This window comes from Drosophila mauritiana, chromosome 2L (genome assembly GCF_004382145.1).
Source record: "Drosophila mauritiana strain mau12 chromosome 2L, ASM438214v1, whole genome shotgun sequence".
Lineage (NCBI taxonomy): Eukaryota > Metazoa > Arthropoda > Insecta > Diptera > Drosophilidae > Drosophila > Drosophila mauritiana.
Window position 1 is genome coordinate 17,168,493 of NC_046667.1, and position 16,107 is coordinate 17,184,599.

At 40.1% G+C, this 16,107-nt stretch overlaps 2 protein-coding genes across 2 annotated transcripts; one reads left to right on the plus strand and one right to left on the minus strand.

Annotated features, from left to right (window-relative positions):
* Positions 1–9,852: 9,852 nt before the first annotated feature.
* On the minus strand, positions 9,853–10,474 carry LOC117145093 (selenoprotein BthD). The gene has a single exon (XM_033310615.1). The coding sequence runs from the start codon at positions 10,333–10,335 to the stop codon at positions 9,898–9,900; it is 438 nt and encodes a 145-aa protein (XP_033166506.1). The 5' UTR covers positions 10,336–10,474; the 3' UTR covers positions 9,853–9,897.
* A 1,456-nt stretch (positions 10,475–11,930) lies between these two features.
* On the plus strand, positions 11,931–12,386 carry LOC117150417. Its single transcript, XM_033317286.1, has one exon. The coding sequence runs from the start codon at positions 11,976–11,978 to the stop codon at positions 12,384–12,386; it is 411 nt and encodes a 136-aa protein (XP_033173177.1). The 5' UTR covers positions 11,931–11,975.
* The last annotated feature ends 3,721 nt before the right edge of the window (positions 12,387–16,107 follow it).

The following is a 16,107-nucleotide window of genomic DNA, read 5'->3' on the forward strand; positions in this document are numbered from 1 at the left end:
CATTTTTCGCTGAGGCATCTACGTGTCGCTGCTCATGTTCCTTTTCAATTTGCATTCGCATGTTGCCCCATAAATACATAAAAGCCATGCCAAACAAAATAAATAAAATTAAAATAAAAATTTATAAAAGCAAGTGTGCCTGGGCGTGGCAAAGGGGAAGTTCAGGATTTACTTTACACGTGTGTGTGTGTGTGTGTGAATTGCGATGGGTGGTTTTATTGTTTATCAATATAAAGCTCGTAAAATACCTGAACGGGGCAGCAAACCTGGCTGAATGTGCCTGTGTGTTTGTTAGAGATGAGCGATTTATGGGGCAAAGGTTGTTCCGAAGGAGCAAAAATGGTGAGACATTTTATAAAGTGAGATCACTGGGAGATTATCTGATTATGCGAGGAAGATTGCCTACGGATTTGTTGCTTATTGAACTCATAAATTGTGATAATGTTAAATATATACTCTTGTTATCCAATTTTATTATTAATTGAGTATGTTTTGGTTTGAGGCAAAATTAAAAGTATAGCCTGTATATTTGTACAGATTCAAGTGCTTAAATACTATCCTTTTGCTTAAGAGACTTTTTAAATAAATGCCAAAAACTTTTTTAATTTAGTTAGGTTTTGCTTATTTGTATTATTGTCTAAATTTTCCCTAGTGTGTCTCTCATGAAATGTATTAATCTTTGTTCGTCCCCTTTACATAATTGAAAAATTTCGAATGACCTTTTCAGGTTTACTGGGCAAACACGTCGTTGAATATGGAAAAGCCAGCTCAAAACAGTCGGCCTAAAGAGCATAAGACGCTTTTATACACTTGCAATCCATGAATATACCCCTTTGGGTTCTTTCGGTTGGCTTTGGGCCATGCGTTATGCTCATTTGACGCTGCCAGCGACTGTTGCTGTTTTGTTTGGCTTGCCTCTGAAATATAGTTACACAAAATGTTGTTGCATACTTTTGCGGCTAGGACTCGTGAAAGTCCTTTGTTTCCAGGCTCGCTCCGTCACATCTCGCCGAGTGTGTGTGCGTTATAATTCTAGTTTATGCCTGGGGGCGTCATTCACATAAAGTGCTTATGCGTCTATGTCGCTTTGTCATTTGCCTCCCACTCGGTCTACTTTGGTGTAAATAATATTAGCACTAAACAGACGACAACAGTGGGGAGCGGCGGGATACCAGCTAACTGGTATGCATATGCAGGAGCACCCGGATCCATTCCATTGCCATGAGAGACCCCGTCGGAAGATGACGGGCCATGACCATGGCTGGGGATCTAAGTACATATAGCCCCGGAGCAATAAACTTTTCATTAGCAAGTCAGTTTGTTGTTTGCTGTGACAAAAGGCTTCAAATGGTACAGTAGCGACTCGATATAGTTATCGGCGATTTTGCTTTATAGTAGTGAATATGCGGTTTAATAACACAATGCGGCATATGGTAAGACATCTTATGTCTAAATAATAAAGAAGCTAAAGAGTGTTATATTAATTCAAATTAAATTTAAAAATATTTATTAAATATTTAGATTATGAATTGTTAAATGGGTGGGACTTCTACTGTGCTTAAGTGCGAAACTCTTGCCACGCAGCAGCGACAAAAATTTGTCAAAGGTTTTTGCCCTGCTCTTTTTTATGCGATGCAGCGCAGGGACTATAATTGTTTTATGTTCTTTTCGTTTTTACTGTCCGCAAATAACTATTACCGCGCAAATGGAGTGTGCCTAGGCAGAAAGTAGGCGTGGCATCGTGATATGTTTACAGAAATTTTAGAGACCAAAGGCAGGGAGAAACTTGGCTTTAAATGTTATGGAAAACCACAATAAAACAGAGACTTTGCCGGAATTGTTGAAATTAGTTGAAGCACTGGGCTAATTACCAACTGCCTTTTCGAGCTGAAATGCAGCCTACACTCAAGTTTTCCCTTCAGATTTCCGTTTTCTCGATTTCCTCTGCTATCTGGCCAAAGCACTCTTCAGATCATTTGAATAAGCTCTAGTCAAGTCGCGAAAATTTGCAATGCTAACCCATGTAGGTTTGCCAACCCAAACAAGAATGTATTCCACAGTGGGGTGAAAAGTTTACAGATTATAATATGGTAAAATATTTTTTTTAGATATAAAGAATATTTTTATATGACCTCGTACTATTTTAACATATTCGATTGCCACTTTGTTAATGTCTTCATACTATAAATGGATCAAACTTAATTTTTATCCTTTTTATTTAAAATTAAAAAGCTTTGTTCCAATAAATAGACTTAAAGTCAATTTTTCCAGATTATAAATTTAAATAATTTAAAAAAAAAAACAAATTGCATAATCTGAGCCACTGTTCACAGACATATGCAAATGTATATGCAAATACGGAAAGAGCACACGCAACTCATTTTTTCGCTTTTCCAATCCTTTTTTTGCCTTTTGTTAGGAATTTTTTTGCTCTTGTCGTAGTTCGATTAAATTTTTTTGGCTTCGTTTGATTGCGCAAACATTATGGATTTTGTTATGCATGCGGATCGAAATGGTTGGGGGAGTTCGGGATGTGCAAAACTCTCGCTAATGCCGGTGATGATTGTGTTGTTGTTCGCTGCGTAGTCCTTGTTGCAAATTCAACAAATTTCTCATCTCGTGTCGATTGCGAAAATTGCACCGAAAACGTCAGGTAAGTTTTACCTTTTCATTCATTTTCCAGCTCTTGATTTACGCAGCATACGAGAGCAGAAGTTTTGCAATTGGGATAATAAGCTTTTCCATTTTACTAATTAGCTGGCGAATTTAAGTGATTTTCACTGGGGAAGATTAGGTCGGGCTCCAAGGTTATAAACTGCATTTGGAGGGCCTGCAACTCAATCTCACTGAAAGATAGTAAGTAATTTGCAGCAAGATCTGTACCTAATTTCACTTTGGCTAATGGGGGCTGAAGTAAGGGGCGCCTGCCCGGGGTTAACCTGCCTCAAAGAGGCCTCGACCAACTCAGAGACTCGACAATCCGCCATCCTCGTAACATTTTATGTCGCATAGTTCTCCCACACACACACACACACAGAGACACCCACTTACTCTTGCATATATGCATAAAGGTGGGTGTGTGTGTTATGTGGGAGGCATCTCAAATGGCGTCTCATTGTTGTTGCCCTCGTGTTTTGCCCTTGTCGCGGTTGCAAAAATCAAAAAGGGACGGAAAGCAGGATAGGCGGCCTCCTTAATACTCTTTTATTGTATAACAGCATTTTGTAGGCTTAACGGATTGTTCTTTTCATTATAACGAACAGGAACTTATGCTTCTAGGATAGAATTGCGTCTGTCGAGGTAAACTAATGTTATTGGCACACACACAAATGGAAGTTTCGTGAAAAAGAGTATAAGCTGAAATCAGGAGCTGCAAGGTATTTTTCCGTTTTTTGGTTACCACAAACATTCCAATGGCATCGTCACGACTTGCTCTTGTTCTTGTCGCTGCTCAGAGTGCCATTGCCATTTTATGAATAATTCATATCCACACATAGAACCACCAGTAAGGTGGTGTGGCAGCCAAAAAAAAAGGGAGAGCCAACCACACGCATTCATTTTCATATTGACACTCGTAGCGGCAGGCATTGAGTCCTCCAAATCCTGGCGCGGCACCCTCGGTGGCAGATCCTCGTCAACGATTTTGGCGACATCATTGTCTCCTGGTCGTGGTCCCTTTGTCTACGCCCAGCCTACACCACGTCCCTTGTTTGGGTTGTCATTCTTAAAGCCTGGCCAGAAAAAATGGCAATGGAAGTCAAGAAAAAGGGACAAAACCACTGAGAAGAAACTTTCAATCTAGAAAATAGACATCTAAAAAGAAAAAAAGGGAAAAACGGGAACAAGGCTCAAATCAAATTAGTGGGTATAAATGCATATGTAGTCAATATATTGTTTGTTTTTTTTATTAATTAATAATTAATTAACCTAGTAATAAAATGTATTTTAAGGGACCCAGGAAATACGAAGGTTTAAGTTTAATTTATTCATCTTCTTTTTACACCACTCAAAAGAAGGCTATATTTTTGCCAGCCGTCTGATATCCTGTTTTATCGCCAGTGTTTTGGCCCTTCATCTCGTTTGGTCATCAGCGATGGCTTCATTAGACACTCTCACTCACTTACAATCACTTACAGTCATGCCACGTCCTCCACTTCGCCCATATCGAAGTTGTTTCTTTTGTTTTGCACTGCATATCCGTCCGGCATGGGCATCCTTTTTATCCTATATCCTGTGGCTCCTGTTCCTGCTCCTGCTCCTGCTCGCACCCCTGCTGTTTGCTAACTGCTTTTCCTCGCTGTTTCGCCTTGGCCAAAAGTGATGCTAATCGGCAATTGGCCGCGGCGTCGTTATGTGGCTGCCGGTAACTGTTTTTGTTGCCACTATCGCTGGCCGTATCTTGCTGCCAAATTCGCTGATTCACGTAATTTGCCGCGACTGCAGCAGCGACATCGTCCAAAAGCCACGGCCACCAACCAAAGCCAAAGCCGTAGCCAATGTGTTGTCTCACCCGCCACTATACACTGCAAAACCCCTAGCCGGAAAAGTGCAGGAAAAGTGGATTAGGCTTGTGCACGAAAGTTGTTTTTCCGCAGGTTTCTCCCATTAAGAGTATCACACATTCGTTGCAGTTTGCCAGCCATTCGCTGCCATTGTTTTGCAGCTAAATGAATCTTAAACAGCAACGTGAGCAACACACAGATACGAATAGCCAAACAAACACACTCACACAGCAGCGGATTTAAAGTATCTTTTTCTTCTATTATTTTTGGGTTTTCCTCGTACTTTTCATTGGGATTCCTTTTGTTGGTGGCTTTTTGCTTAGATCTTCGATGACTGAGCCGAATTCATAATCTCCTTTTCTGGCTTGGATTTTTGGGGCGGTTTGTTGGCCAGGAAGCGACAATAAAAAGGTGCAGCAATATAATCTCCAAGTCATATTTAAGATTAAGTCATTATCGGGACAATGGCAGACCAGGATCGAAATATAATTAAATCAAGACTGGAGTCCATGCGAAAAGCAGCATATAATAGTCAGTCTTTCAAGGTAATTAAATGAAACCCGATAAATAAACATTCTACTTAGCTAAACTTTAAAAATATCTTTAACAACTAGACAAGATAGTAACATAAAAAGCACAAGTTGCTTCAAAATGGCTTAAATATGTCGTTGCTTTCTTTTGCTTTATGCATAATCTATCTTGAAACATTTCAATGCAGACGTGTGTTGTAAACAGGAAAAACTCCGGGCGAAAACAAATGATTTATGGCATCACGTGCTTGGGTTTTGTATTTGTTTTCAACAAAAATTACTGACCTATGGCCAAGTAATGGAAAAACGAACCTTATGTTGTGATGTTAAGAAGTTGAAGCTGCCGAGCTATGTTACAACTAACAGTGAAAGAGATGGAACAGCTCTTAAAATAGCTAACAGCTGTTAAAAGAAAGAGAATCGTGGCTAACAGAGCATGCTCTTTGGGAATTTTACTCTTTGCAAACACTGTTATCCCTCTTCATTTTTAAGGCTGTTAAGTCTGCACTGTTGTCGGTACAAGAGTGTTAGGCTAATGGCCAAAAATGCAGCATAAATCACAGAAGTCGAGGATGTCGACAGCAATGCGGTTGCATTGCGATGCCACCACCTCCCACAAGCCACCACCCACTGAAACTGCCCCAAATGTGCATTTAAACTAGCAAGGGAACCCACCCCCACTCCCCCCACCATTCAATCCCACACCACACACACTTTGTTCGCACAACTGCAATGTCATTTCTATGCACAATGAATGCATAAATCATTAACAAGCGCTCTTCGCTCGCCGCAAAATAATAACAATAATGCTAAAAACTGCAACGAAACCGCTGCAGCCACAATGCCCATGTGGAGGCCACCCAATCAGCACTAAGCCACTTCCCCTTCCACTTCCACATCCGCATCGCCGCCAAAAACAAAAAACACCGCCCCCATTGGAGGTTGCATGTGCAACCAATTACAGTCGTTTCCGGCAATCAGTTTTTAGCGCCTGAAATTTCGCATCCACGCGGGTCCTGCAAGCCGAGTATAGTTGTAATCACTTTTGAAATTTCAAATTTCAATTCGATTCTCGCCGCAGCATCGATGCCGTCACGCCCCCGAGTTGAGCACTCAAAATTTATGTTGCCATCCATAGATCATGACGGAATGACACTTGGACAGGACTAGTTGTAGTTGTTGTTGTCGTTGTCATATTTGTGCGTGTGTGTTTGTGGCGAATCCTTTGGGGAATCGGATAGCCCGACATTTGGAACAGCGATAAAGGATTGACATTGGGATTGCTCGAAATATATGGCTTTGCTTTTTAAAACAACAATTTGGCAGCTCACGAGTTGGCTTAATAGCAGATATCAATTTACATTATGGCTCATATTATACAAAGGCTAATAAGCTGGCTAAATTGGTAATCACAATTTAAAATTGTATTTATCGCATTATTTGCATTTGTACGATTTTCATCTAATTAGTTTGATAGCCAAAAAATATGATTGTTACAATACAGTTCAATGAACTTTGTCGTAAATAAATATTTGGATATTCAATATAATTTTATTTACTGAACCTTATTTTAATATACAATTTATAAAATTGAAATTCGGATTGAATTTGTTCCGTATGCATGCAAGTAAATATTTATATTGCACTGCTGGCATAGCCTCCACTTTAAGCTGAGCGATTCCAATTTAAGGACATCACCCTGGGAATTCGATGCCGATGCATCTCAATATGTCTTGGCCATCAGAAAAAGCCTCACGGTTGACTGCCAGAGATTGCGAAACTTGTCAGTCGGTCGGCCAGCAGTGTTCGAGTGACCTTTTCGATTCGCTCACCTTGGCCGCGCCCAACCACCCACTTTTGGTCTGGAAAAATGTCAAAATTGGTATTTGCATTCTGGACATATTGCGAATTCCTGGCTGCTTTTAATTGAAATCGAAATTGACTCTGCGCCGATTTTCTGCTATGTTATTTTTTATTCGAAAGACTTGTTAGTTCAAATATTGGAAGCCAGTTTTACAAAAGATTTAAAACAACGCGGATTAAAGTGGAAATATAATCGCGGTCAAAGTGCGGCATGTATCAGCGCTAACTCTCTTAATTAAGCCAGTGGACTGCCAACAATTCTGATTATTGTTATCGGAACACCATCAAAATCCCCCGAATATTGCACAATGCAAACATCGCGCAACAGAAAAAATCAGACACCGCAAAAAATTGTATGAAATTCAATGCCAATTAGCCAGCTCACAACTTTCCCTCTTTGTGCAGGCGCTTAAAAATATTTGGCATCTATAAATTGTATTCTATTGCTGAATAACGCTTCCGTTGTTCAAAATGCGATCAATTTGTATTGTGCTATTTTGCGTCATACATCAATGAATATGAAAGAAAAATAAATTAACTTTTTCGAACGGATTGAGTGACTGACCTGAATTTGAAAATATAAGTACTTATTTAATTAAGTGAGTGTTTTGGGGCTTGAATGTTCTCTAACTTAATTAAATGCCTGCAATGGTATGCTGTGTACATTCTTGCAAGGATTGATCTGTATGACGTCCTAGAAAAATGATAACCAACAAGGGTTTTCCAAATTGATTAATGGGGTCAGTTGAAAATTGCGCATGCAGTGCAGCAAAATTGAAAAGGAGAAACGTCTAAGCCAGAAACCAATCACTTATCATTTGTTGCAGCTGCAAAAAGTGTTGCGCACTAATTGAATGTCATCAGGACCATCGACAATGTCAATTTGAAATATTATTAAAATCATTTTACATACACTTTGCACTTTTTCCATGCAAAATCTAGGGAGCTGCTGCCCAAGAAGCGCAGTAAAGGGTCTTAGCTGACTGGCAAAATGTGCGTAAACAGCATAAAGCTCGCCTTCCTTTCATTCTTTCCGCTTTTTAATTTTATTTTTTTTTACATTTTTTACACTTTTATTTCAAATATTTGCAGTAGAAGCAAAAATGTAAGTGACACCAAGTTCATTAAAACAGCGAAAATGGAGTGTCAGGATAGAAAAAGGACAGTTGCGATAAATGAAATCTGATTTACTGTCCAGATTTAAGGGATTACGTAGGATAGATTAGTTTTTATTGATTATAATAAAGTTGCTGCTTTTAGATACCTAAAAATACATCGAATTTATCTTTAAGTATGGCATCATCATAAGTTAAAGCTCAAACTTTAAGGTTGTCCTGCAGACTCCTCCAAAGTCTGCGTCATTTTTTTTTGGCAGCAGCTTCGGCAGCCAGACACCAACAAAATGCGCCATTTGTGTTAACTATACTGACACTGAAACCGAAAGCCAAAAATGCTAAAACAAAAGAATGTAAGAGAGAAAGCCAACCGCCAACAAAGAAAAGCAACTCCAGCGACGCTTTACTTATAATGAAGTTCATTTACTTTGGAGGAAAATGGAAAATAAAAAGGGCACACACAAACGATTTAGTTTCATGTTCTGTTGGCTGGCGGAAGGAAAAGCTGCGAGCACCGTATACAACTACTGCTGCAATGTCCTCGCGGCCTTTGCTGTTTGCTATTGTTTTAGCTGTTGTTGGTTGCAAGATTAATATGCTGCCGTTTTCCACTACTTATGCTGCCTTTCAGGACCAGGCCGGCACGTCCTGTCAGGACTCACACACGAAGCGGCGCAACAGTGAATGCTGGCCATGTTTGGATCAGCGATACTTCCAGACATTGATATTCAATTCTCTGAAATGTGTTCAATAGCATATTTTCGCCAGAAGTTAATAGCTTATTGCATCGATTCGATTACAAAATTGTTTCGTAGAACGCTCGCTGAACTTTATCGCATCGTGCGTGCATCCATTTAAAATGAAACGGCGCCGACCTTCACAAATTAACTTTTTCAAATATACTATAATATATGTTTAAAAAGAATATTTTTTTTTTTTTTTAATTTTTAAATATATAAGCAATATAAGCTTAAAACATTATCGAAGGTATATTTTTGAAGCCACTGTAGCTGCGTATCCTTCACTTTTTAGTTAAATGAGTATGCGTGTGCTGCTAATGTGTATGTGTGTTTGTGTGTGTGAGTGCATACAATGCGTGTGCTGAAAACTTAAGTCACGAAAGCAGACGCTCTATCAAAGGCGATCCGTCAGGCTGGGAAATACTTTGGCAACGAAAATATTATACAACTACTTCAAGAGTAGGGATTTATTGTGCTTTTTTCCCTTGCAATGCACCGCCCCTGCTGCCTTTTAATGTCCTTTCCCCGTCCCTTCCCTTTCCTTTCCCAGCTTCCCTTGAGCAGACCTCTATCGCCCACTGTGTGCTCACCGAGATGCAATGAAGCCGAAATGCAGCACTCAACTTGAGCTCCTGTCGCTCCTTCAAAGATCCCCGCAACGAGGCGAAAATCTTAACTGGCAACTCCCCCGGCGAAAATGAGCAGGAAATGAGGAAAAGGAGGCGACGGTCCTTCGGTGCCTCCTGCAATTTTCATTTGCATCTTCTGGCGCTGCCATAACTGCCGCCAGTACGCAGTTACACATCACACTTTAGTTTCACCAAGTGCGTTTTCCTCCGGCGCAGAGTTTGTCTTTTCATTAGTTTCGGGGTTTAGTGTTATCTTTGGTGTCAGCCTAGAAACGAAATTCACTTGGCTGCTGATTTTGCAGATTAACCAAAAAATTAGCGCGATGATGAAGCCTGACCTTTCGGCGGTCTTTTTGTTTAAGTAGACTTTGTAACGGCATGAGACATGAACTTTAATTTCACTTTAAATTTGGGCATAAAGAGCTATTTTAAGCTATGAAGGTTCGTTTGCTGAATTAAATTGAATAATACAATTGAAGATCCTGCACGTGCTTGGTTTATTATTGTAATATTTACTATTATTTATTTAACGCATTTTTGATAGTCCTCGTCCTTGCTCGACTGCCCTCGTTGTGCCGCAAATTGGTCAGCATCCGCCGATGTGATTCCTTGTGCGGATCCCTCAGTTTGAGGGCGAAACAAACCGGGGTGAGAATGTCGTCCACATGGGGAACCTTCGATGCACTGGGCATCCGCCTCAGCCCAGTCCATACACTTTGACGGGCCTTGGAATCATCGGTTGGTTGCGGAGCAATAGCAACCTCAAAGGATCCATCTTCGGGCGGGCCTTTGTCGTTGATCCTTAGCTGAAGCTTAACCCTTGGCTGAATGGCGTTCAGTGCCTCCGCCAGCGAAGAATGGAGGAGCAGGGCTCGCTTGCGATAAGTTTGACGATAACGGCAGTGGTCAATGTAGAGCACCGGCTGGAGTGGATCCAGTGGCCTTTTGTCGGGCATCTCTAGGAGGCGGATGGACACGTAAACAGGTGGAAATCTTGGGCGGACCACAGACCACGGACTTCAACGAGCAGCAGTCATGACAGGATGAGGGGGAAAATCCCAGGCGTGGAGCTGAATCTGGGGTTCAGAGGTTTGACACAATTCTCCTGGGCAGCTTCAAGCCTCCAGCTTATCGGCGACCAGATAACCTGGCCGATGGAGGATATGGGGGCGCTCTCATAAATCAAATAAAAGAGCGTATCTGACAAATAAATCTTCGAGGACGAAGCAGGCTCGCAAAAAGAACATGCAAATGCGCATGAAATATGCAAAAGCCGCAAGCCTTAAAATAAATACAAAAATTAAATCAACCAACAGAGCTATACAGTGGTCTTTGAATAGAGGTAACAAGACAAGAAAAGCCATGAGATATAAGAAGTACATTAGAGTTATTTCCGATTAAAAGTTAAAGCTATATTCTTATAGAATGACAAAAAGTGTACATTTATTCATGTATAATGAAAATTGCGAGACTTAAAGAGAAAGTGCATCCACTTTCATTCTATGGAAAATGCATAGTGATGAGTAATTAATTTAAAAGTGGACAAAAAATCCCTAATTTGCGAGTAATTACTGTACATCTAGTATATTGTCCAGTTTTTGCTGACATTTTAACCTGCGGCGACGTGAAAAAAAAGAAAATAAAGAAGATTTTTTCTGCAAAATTTACCAGGCTAAAGAGTAAAGAGCAGAGCATGCCAAACGCACAGGCACGGCCAAATAGAATACAGCGCACAGAGGGGAAGCCAAATGAAAAAAGGAAAATGTATGTTTTAATAAACCGAACACAAAGCAGCGTAGCAAAAGTCGAGCGCCTCATTTCCCAGCACCACCCACCCACTGGGCCACAGCCACCGAGTGTCGAGCCAGCGGCAAGGTTAGCCAGTTCATTCATTCGGTCTTATTCACAGTTATTGAAAGTAGAGCAGCGCTCTGCCTCTCGAATAATATGGAAATAAATAAAAGTAAGTCCCGGCCACATGATAATAACCAAGGGTTAGAGGTCGGAACGTGAGCCACCGACCCACAGCCGATGACAGTTGACAGACGACGACCACGACGACTACGACTTGAATCCAAATTCGAATCCCGCCGCAAATCCCTGGGAAAATATATTCACCAAGTCTTGGGTTTGGGGTCTTGGATACAACTGCTCTGCTCCCTCTGATTGGATCAACATACTTAGTTTGTGTTGGCAAAATACCCAACAAATAGTCATGGGAATGCCCTCGACTTTCGCTTTAAGTTGCTCAGGTAGTTTATCGCAAACATTTGCCTTCGCCTTTCAATTTTGGGCTTAGTGAATGTCAAGAAATTTAAAACTCAAGATTTATGGGAGCTTACTCGAATTTTATTTGTAAAGGGGTCAAATGGTATTATATTAAAAAGGCTTACTATTAAAAGGATTAAAATTGGGTGTATACAAGTATGTATGCATGTTGTTATGCATTCAGCCTCAGTTAAGTCAAAGCTATTAGCTTTAGCTATAAACACTCACTTAAATTAAATAAAAATAACAAAGCAACAATTGTCATTGATAAATACATCGACATTGGAAATAAAATTTATTTTTGTACTTCTAAAAATACTGAGACAAAATGAATTGGTTCAATAATATATGCGAAGAAAGCCGCTTAAAGTTCTTCCCCAATCTTCAAACAGTCAAAACTAAGCGTAAATATGAAATTGGCCTAATGAGCGTAGATGAGTGCTATAGTTTCATAAGGAAAAACCTGAAGTCCAGAAATGTTGTAGAAGAGGAATTGTTGTGGAAAATACCCATACTTCTCGTGTGTTTGGGCTGCATAATAGTCATACTATTTGCAGTTTGTTTCACAGTTCAGTGTTTGATAACAAAGGTTAAGACCGCCGAAGTGCCTAAGAGTTTTGATTTCGACATTTGTGAAGTTGAAAAACCAAAAGCTCAACCAATCCACAAGGCCAGCCAAATTGATCAACCAGAGAAAGCAACAAATTGCTGTACTTGCTTAAAATCAAATGTACTTTGAAGTTATGTTAAATGATTTTTCTATGTTTAATAATAATATAAATATTAATAAATAATAATTAAAATAATATGTGAAGCTTATTAAAGGACAATGTTTTGGATGCATCATTTATGTAAGAAATACGTTAATTTTTTTAAATCGGAATATTATTTTTCCTGACTAAAATTTATTAATAATATTTCCTTTATTGGGATTAATTTACCTGGCAAGTCGTCGATGAATCTCTGATATTTCCAGCTGTCACACTCATTATCATAATTGCTGCCCCTTTGGCCAGGACGCCCAAAGTGAGCAACTTTCCGCTCGTCAGCTGGACTTATAGATGGCCGAGTAATCTGGCCAGTGGCCTCGCCCCATTTGTCAATGCTCGTGGTGGTGCAACTCCTGCAATTGCCACAGGGCTGTGGCATGGCCTTCAACCTTCAGCTTTACTTATTCATTTTCGGCTGGGATTTTCTTTGGCCCCTTGCTTTTTTCCAGCTTGCCACAAATTGGCCAATGCGTTTGTTCGGGCAGCCAGAAGTTGCCGGGGATTAAAAAACGCTTTGCATGCCAGCGGCAAAAAGAGTGGGCGTAGAAGGGGGCGGGAATCGAACTAGGGCGGCGTGGCAAGTGAAATGCGTATAAGAATTTGTGAAAATTATTTTCGCCGCACGGCTGGCCGAGGCTTGATTAAATTTCTGAACAAACGAGTCCGGCGGGCATAAAACGAATCCGCATTATTTATAAAATATTCTCCAAATAAATGAGTTTCCATTGATACACACACATAGATGGCCGCTCATCGGGGGATTTCCCCAGCGTATATACTCTCCAATTTAGTCTTGGTTGTATTTTATTTATTTCAATTATGAAAAGTTTCTGCCGCCGGCGTGTTGCCCGAAAGAATGCCCTCAGAATGAAAGGAAGGAAAAGCGAAAAGCAAAGTCGCAAATGGGATTTTTTCCTTTTAAATTCACTTTAGTCCACCCCCTAGTATCCGCTTTTATATTTTGCTCGCATTTTATTCCTGCGGACGTGGGGTAAACAAACATTAACTGCTCAATTGTTTTCAACGCGCTGCTTTGTCCTGAATTGATGAGCTTTAAATTGTTCGGCCATCGCCACCCCACGCCACCTGCTTCATAATAATCCCCACTTCGCCCGGTTTTATTGCCCCACCCGACCCCCTCTCCATTGCCGCAATTTATTCATAATCAAGAGTATTAGCCTAATTGGTATGTCAGGCGCGTCACCCAAGGCGTTTATTTAGTTTTATAGGCGTTCTAGAACTTTTATTCCGTCGAAACGTTCCTAAAAATTTTACAAAATTAACATTCTATAAAGTACAGAATTGGGAAGAAGTTGCCTGATTTTCATTACAAATACAGTACGCACGGATTACTTAGTAGATGTAATTAAATAAATTTCTCATACCGTTTCAGCTAGGAAAATCTATTGTGGGAACATCACTCGCAGTATTTTTTTAATGCTTTCCGCCCAGTAACCAGTACAATGTATTCCATTAGCCTCTGTTATATTTGCTTGGGGCTTTTGCACTCGTTGTCTTCAACAGGTAAAGCGTTTTTACGCTTTATTTTCCGTCTGCTGCCTTGTATTCATAATTAAATATTTTCCTTTCAATTTTCATAAAACTTTAAGTGCCTGGCATTCCCCTTTTTTTCGCCGCCTCATTGTTATTATTAAAGAGTGTTTATCTTTAATTAGCAGTTTGTTCATGGCTTTCGCGCGAGAGTGGGCTGACTTAATGGCCAATTGTAATGGCCGGGGAATGGTTTTGAGCGCAGGAGATACATATCTGCTTGTGATATGATTAAATGCCTAATCATTGCATTGAATTATCGCACAGATGCAGCCATTAGAAGTTAACGTTTGGCCAGCGGCTGCTATTGCTTGCGGTTAATCACCGACTCAGCCAAACCACAAGCTCTATAGAATTTTACTTTGGCTTCAGGTCAAGTCTTCCCCCAACAACTGAGGTCAGCATTTTGCGGACAGAAATTCGGAACACGTCCGCCGAAACTATGTATTCTTGTCGGTTGTGTGATCAATGGCTAAACCATTTGCACTTTAATGCGGAAAGTCATGGAAAAAACATTTTAAAATTACATGCATCAACAAGTAGAGCGTATGTATTGACTCTCGCCGTGCAGCCACATTTCGAGCAAACACAATTAGAATAAATATTATTAAACGTGCACCAAAGTTTGCTCATGAATCCGGTTAACATCCGATTTGGGCCACAGTTGATGTTGGCCTGCCATGGTTTTTGTGGGGCGGTTCCAACATTTTATTAGTTTGCCACTCGGTCTCATCTTGTTTTTCTGACGTATTTTTCCTTGCCGTTGGCAGATGCGTCCTTGTTTGCCAGCGCTCTAGTGATTTTAGTTTGAATTTTACGTGGCCATCAAAATGATTATGGGCACGCACACAGTGGGGAAAGGCCCGGTGCCGAACCCACACACTACCACACAGATTTCGGTTCCATCTTGTTAAGGTATTCATGCACTTCATTAGGAGCCCCGTGTCGTGTATCTGTGTATCTATTGGGTTGCACGTAGCATTCTGTTGGTTGAGTGTGCGCATATGTAGCTGTGTGCGGTTGTCGCCTGGGACACTGATGTTTACCGCTCGGCAAAGTCGTTTTAATTAAAGTTTGTGCAGGCATTGAAATTATGTACCATTACACTTTTATGCATATTCAGCTATGTGCGACAGTGATGGCACTCCTTGTACATATGAAGCAGTTAGGATACGAGTAAACAAATTACTAATACGTTGGGGTTCAGGCCAAAAAGGTAGGATCGTACATCGAAATAATATATATGTCGGCTGTACAGATCGACGTCCTGCCATATATGTAAAAATGAAAACTATTTAACAATTCAAGTTTTTCAACATGACCTCGATTTCATAAAATATATGGCTATACCAACGAATGAAAATATAAATTGTTTAAGGTATCGTGAAATCTTCTATGCTCCGCAATTCTTTTGATTTCGAACTTTCTTTTTACAAATTGAGAAAGAATAATGTATTAATTGTAGTACTGTCAAAATGTCCTATTAACTTGCTAGTTGCTGTGATTATGGAGCGTAGGCAAATGTTACTGCAAGAATCGAGTGTGAGTGACATCGAGTTAAAACCACAAAGTTTCGGTCGTTCGTGGATGTTGTCTTGCTGTTATCGGTTTTGCCTACCGAGAAATTAGTTGTATAGTTTCGCTGCGCATTAAGCCGATTAAAAGTTTTCCTATCAACAGTATTGTAATTGCAACAAGTTGCTTAAATTTCATTTTTGGTGCGAGGGGAGAATGCTAAATGAAGTGGAGGCAATGTGAATGCATTTATGAGGGCGAAAGGCGTCTCTATGAGTCTCTTAATTAAACAGAACTGGTAAGCTTTGAAGGGTCATATAAAATTGACTTAACTCATAAAACAAATAAATGTCGAAAATAAATAAAATTCATATTCTAAGTATGCTTGAAAGCTTTGTCTTGTTAATAAATACAATTTTATTATACTTCAATTCTTTAAATCAGAAATGCAGCGAATCTATTTATACACATTCTTGGAATTAAATAAAATAGCATTTAAACTTGTGCACCATTTAGCTTAATCCTTTGGAAACTCTTACATTTTTGCTAAGCGGCTGCAACAATTGTTGCATTTGCCCAGGCACTTTTCAATTTTTATGGATTTCCCTAGGCGACCTTTCTCGA

Excerpts from the sequence above, each read along its gene's own strand:
- LOC117145093 (XM_033310615.1), bottom strand. The coding sequence starts at position 10,335 with ATGCCCGACAAAAGGCCACTGGATCCACTCCAGCCGGTGCTCTACATT.
- LOC117150417 (XM_033317286.1), top strand. The coding sequence starts at position 11,976 with ATGAATTGGTTCAATAATATATGCGAAGAAAGCCGCTTAAAGTTCTTC.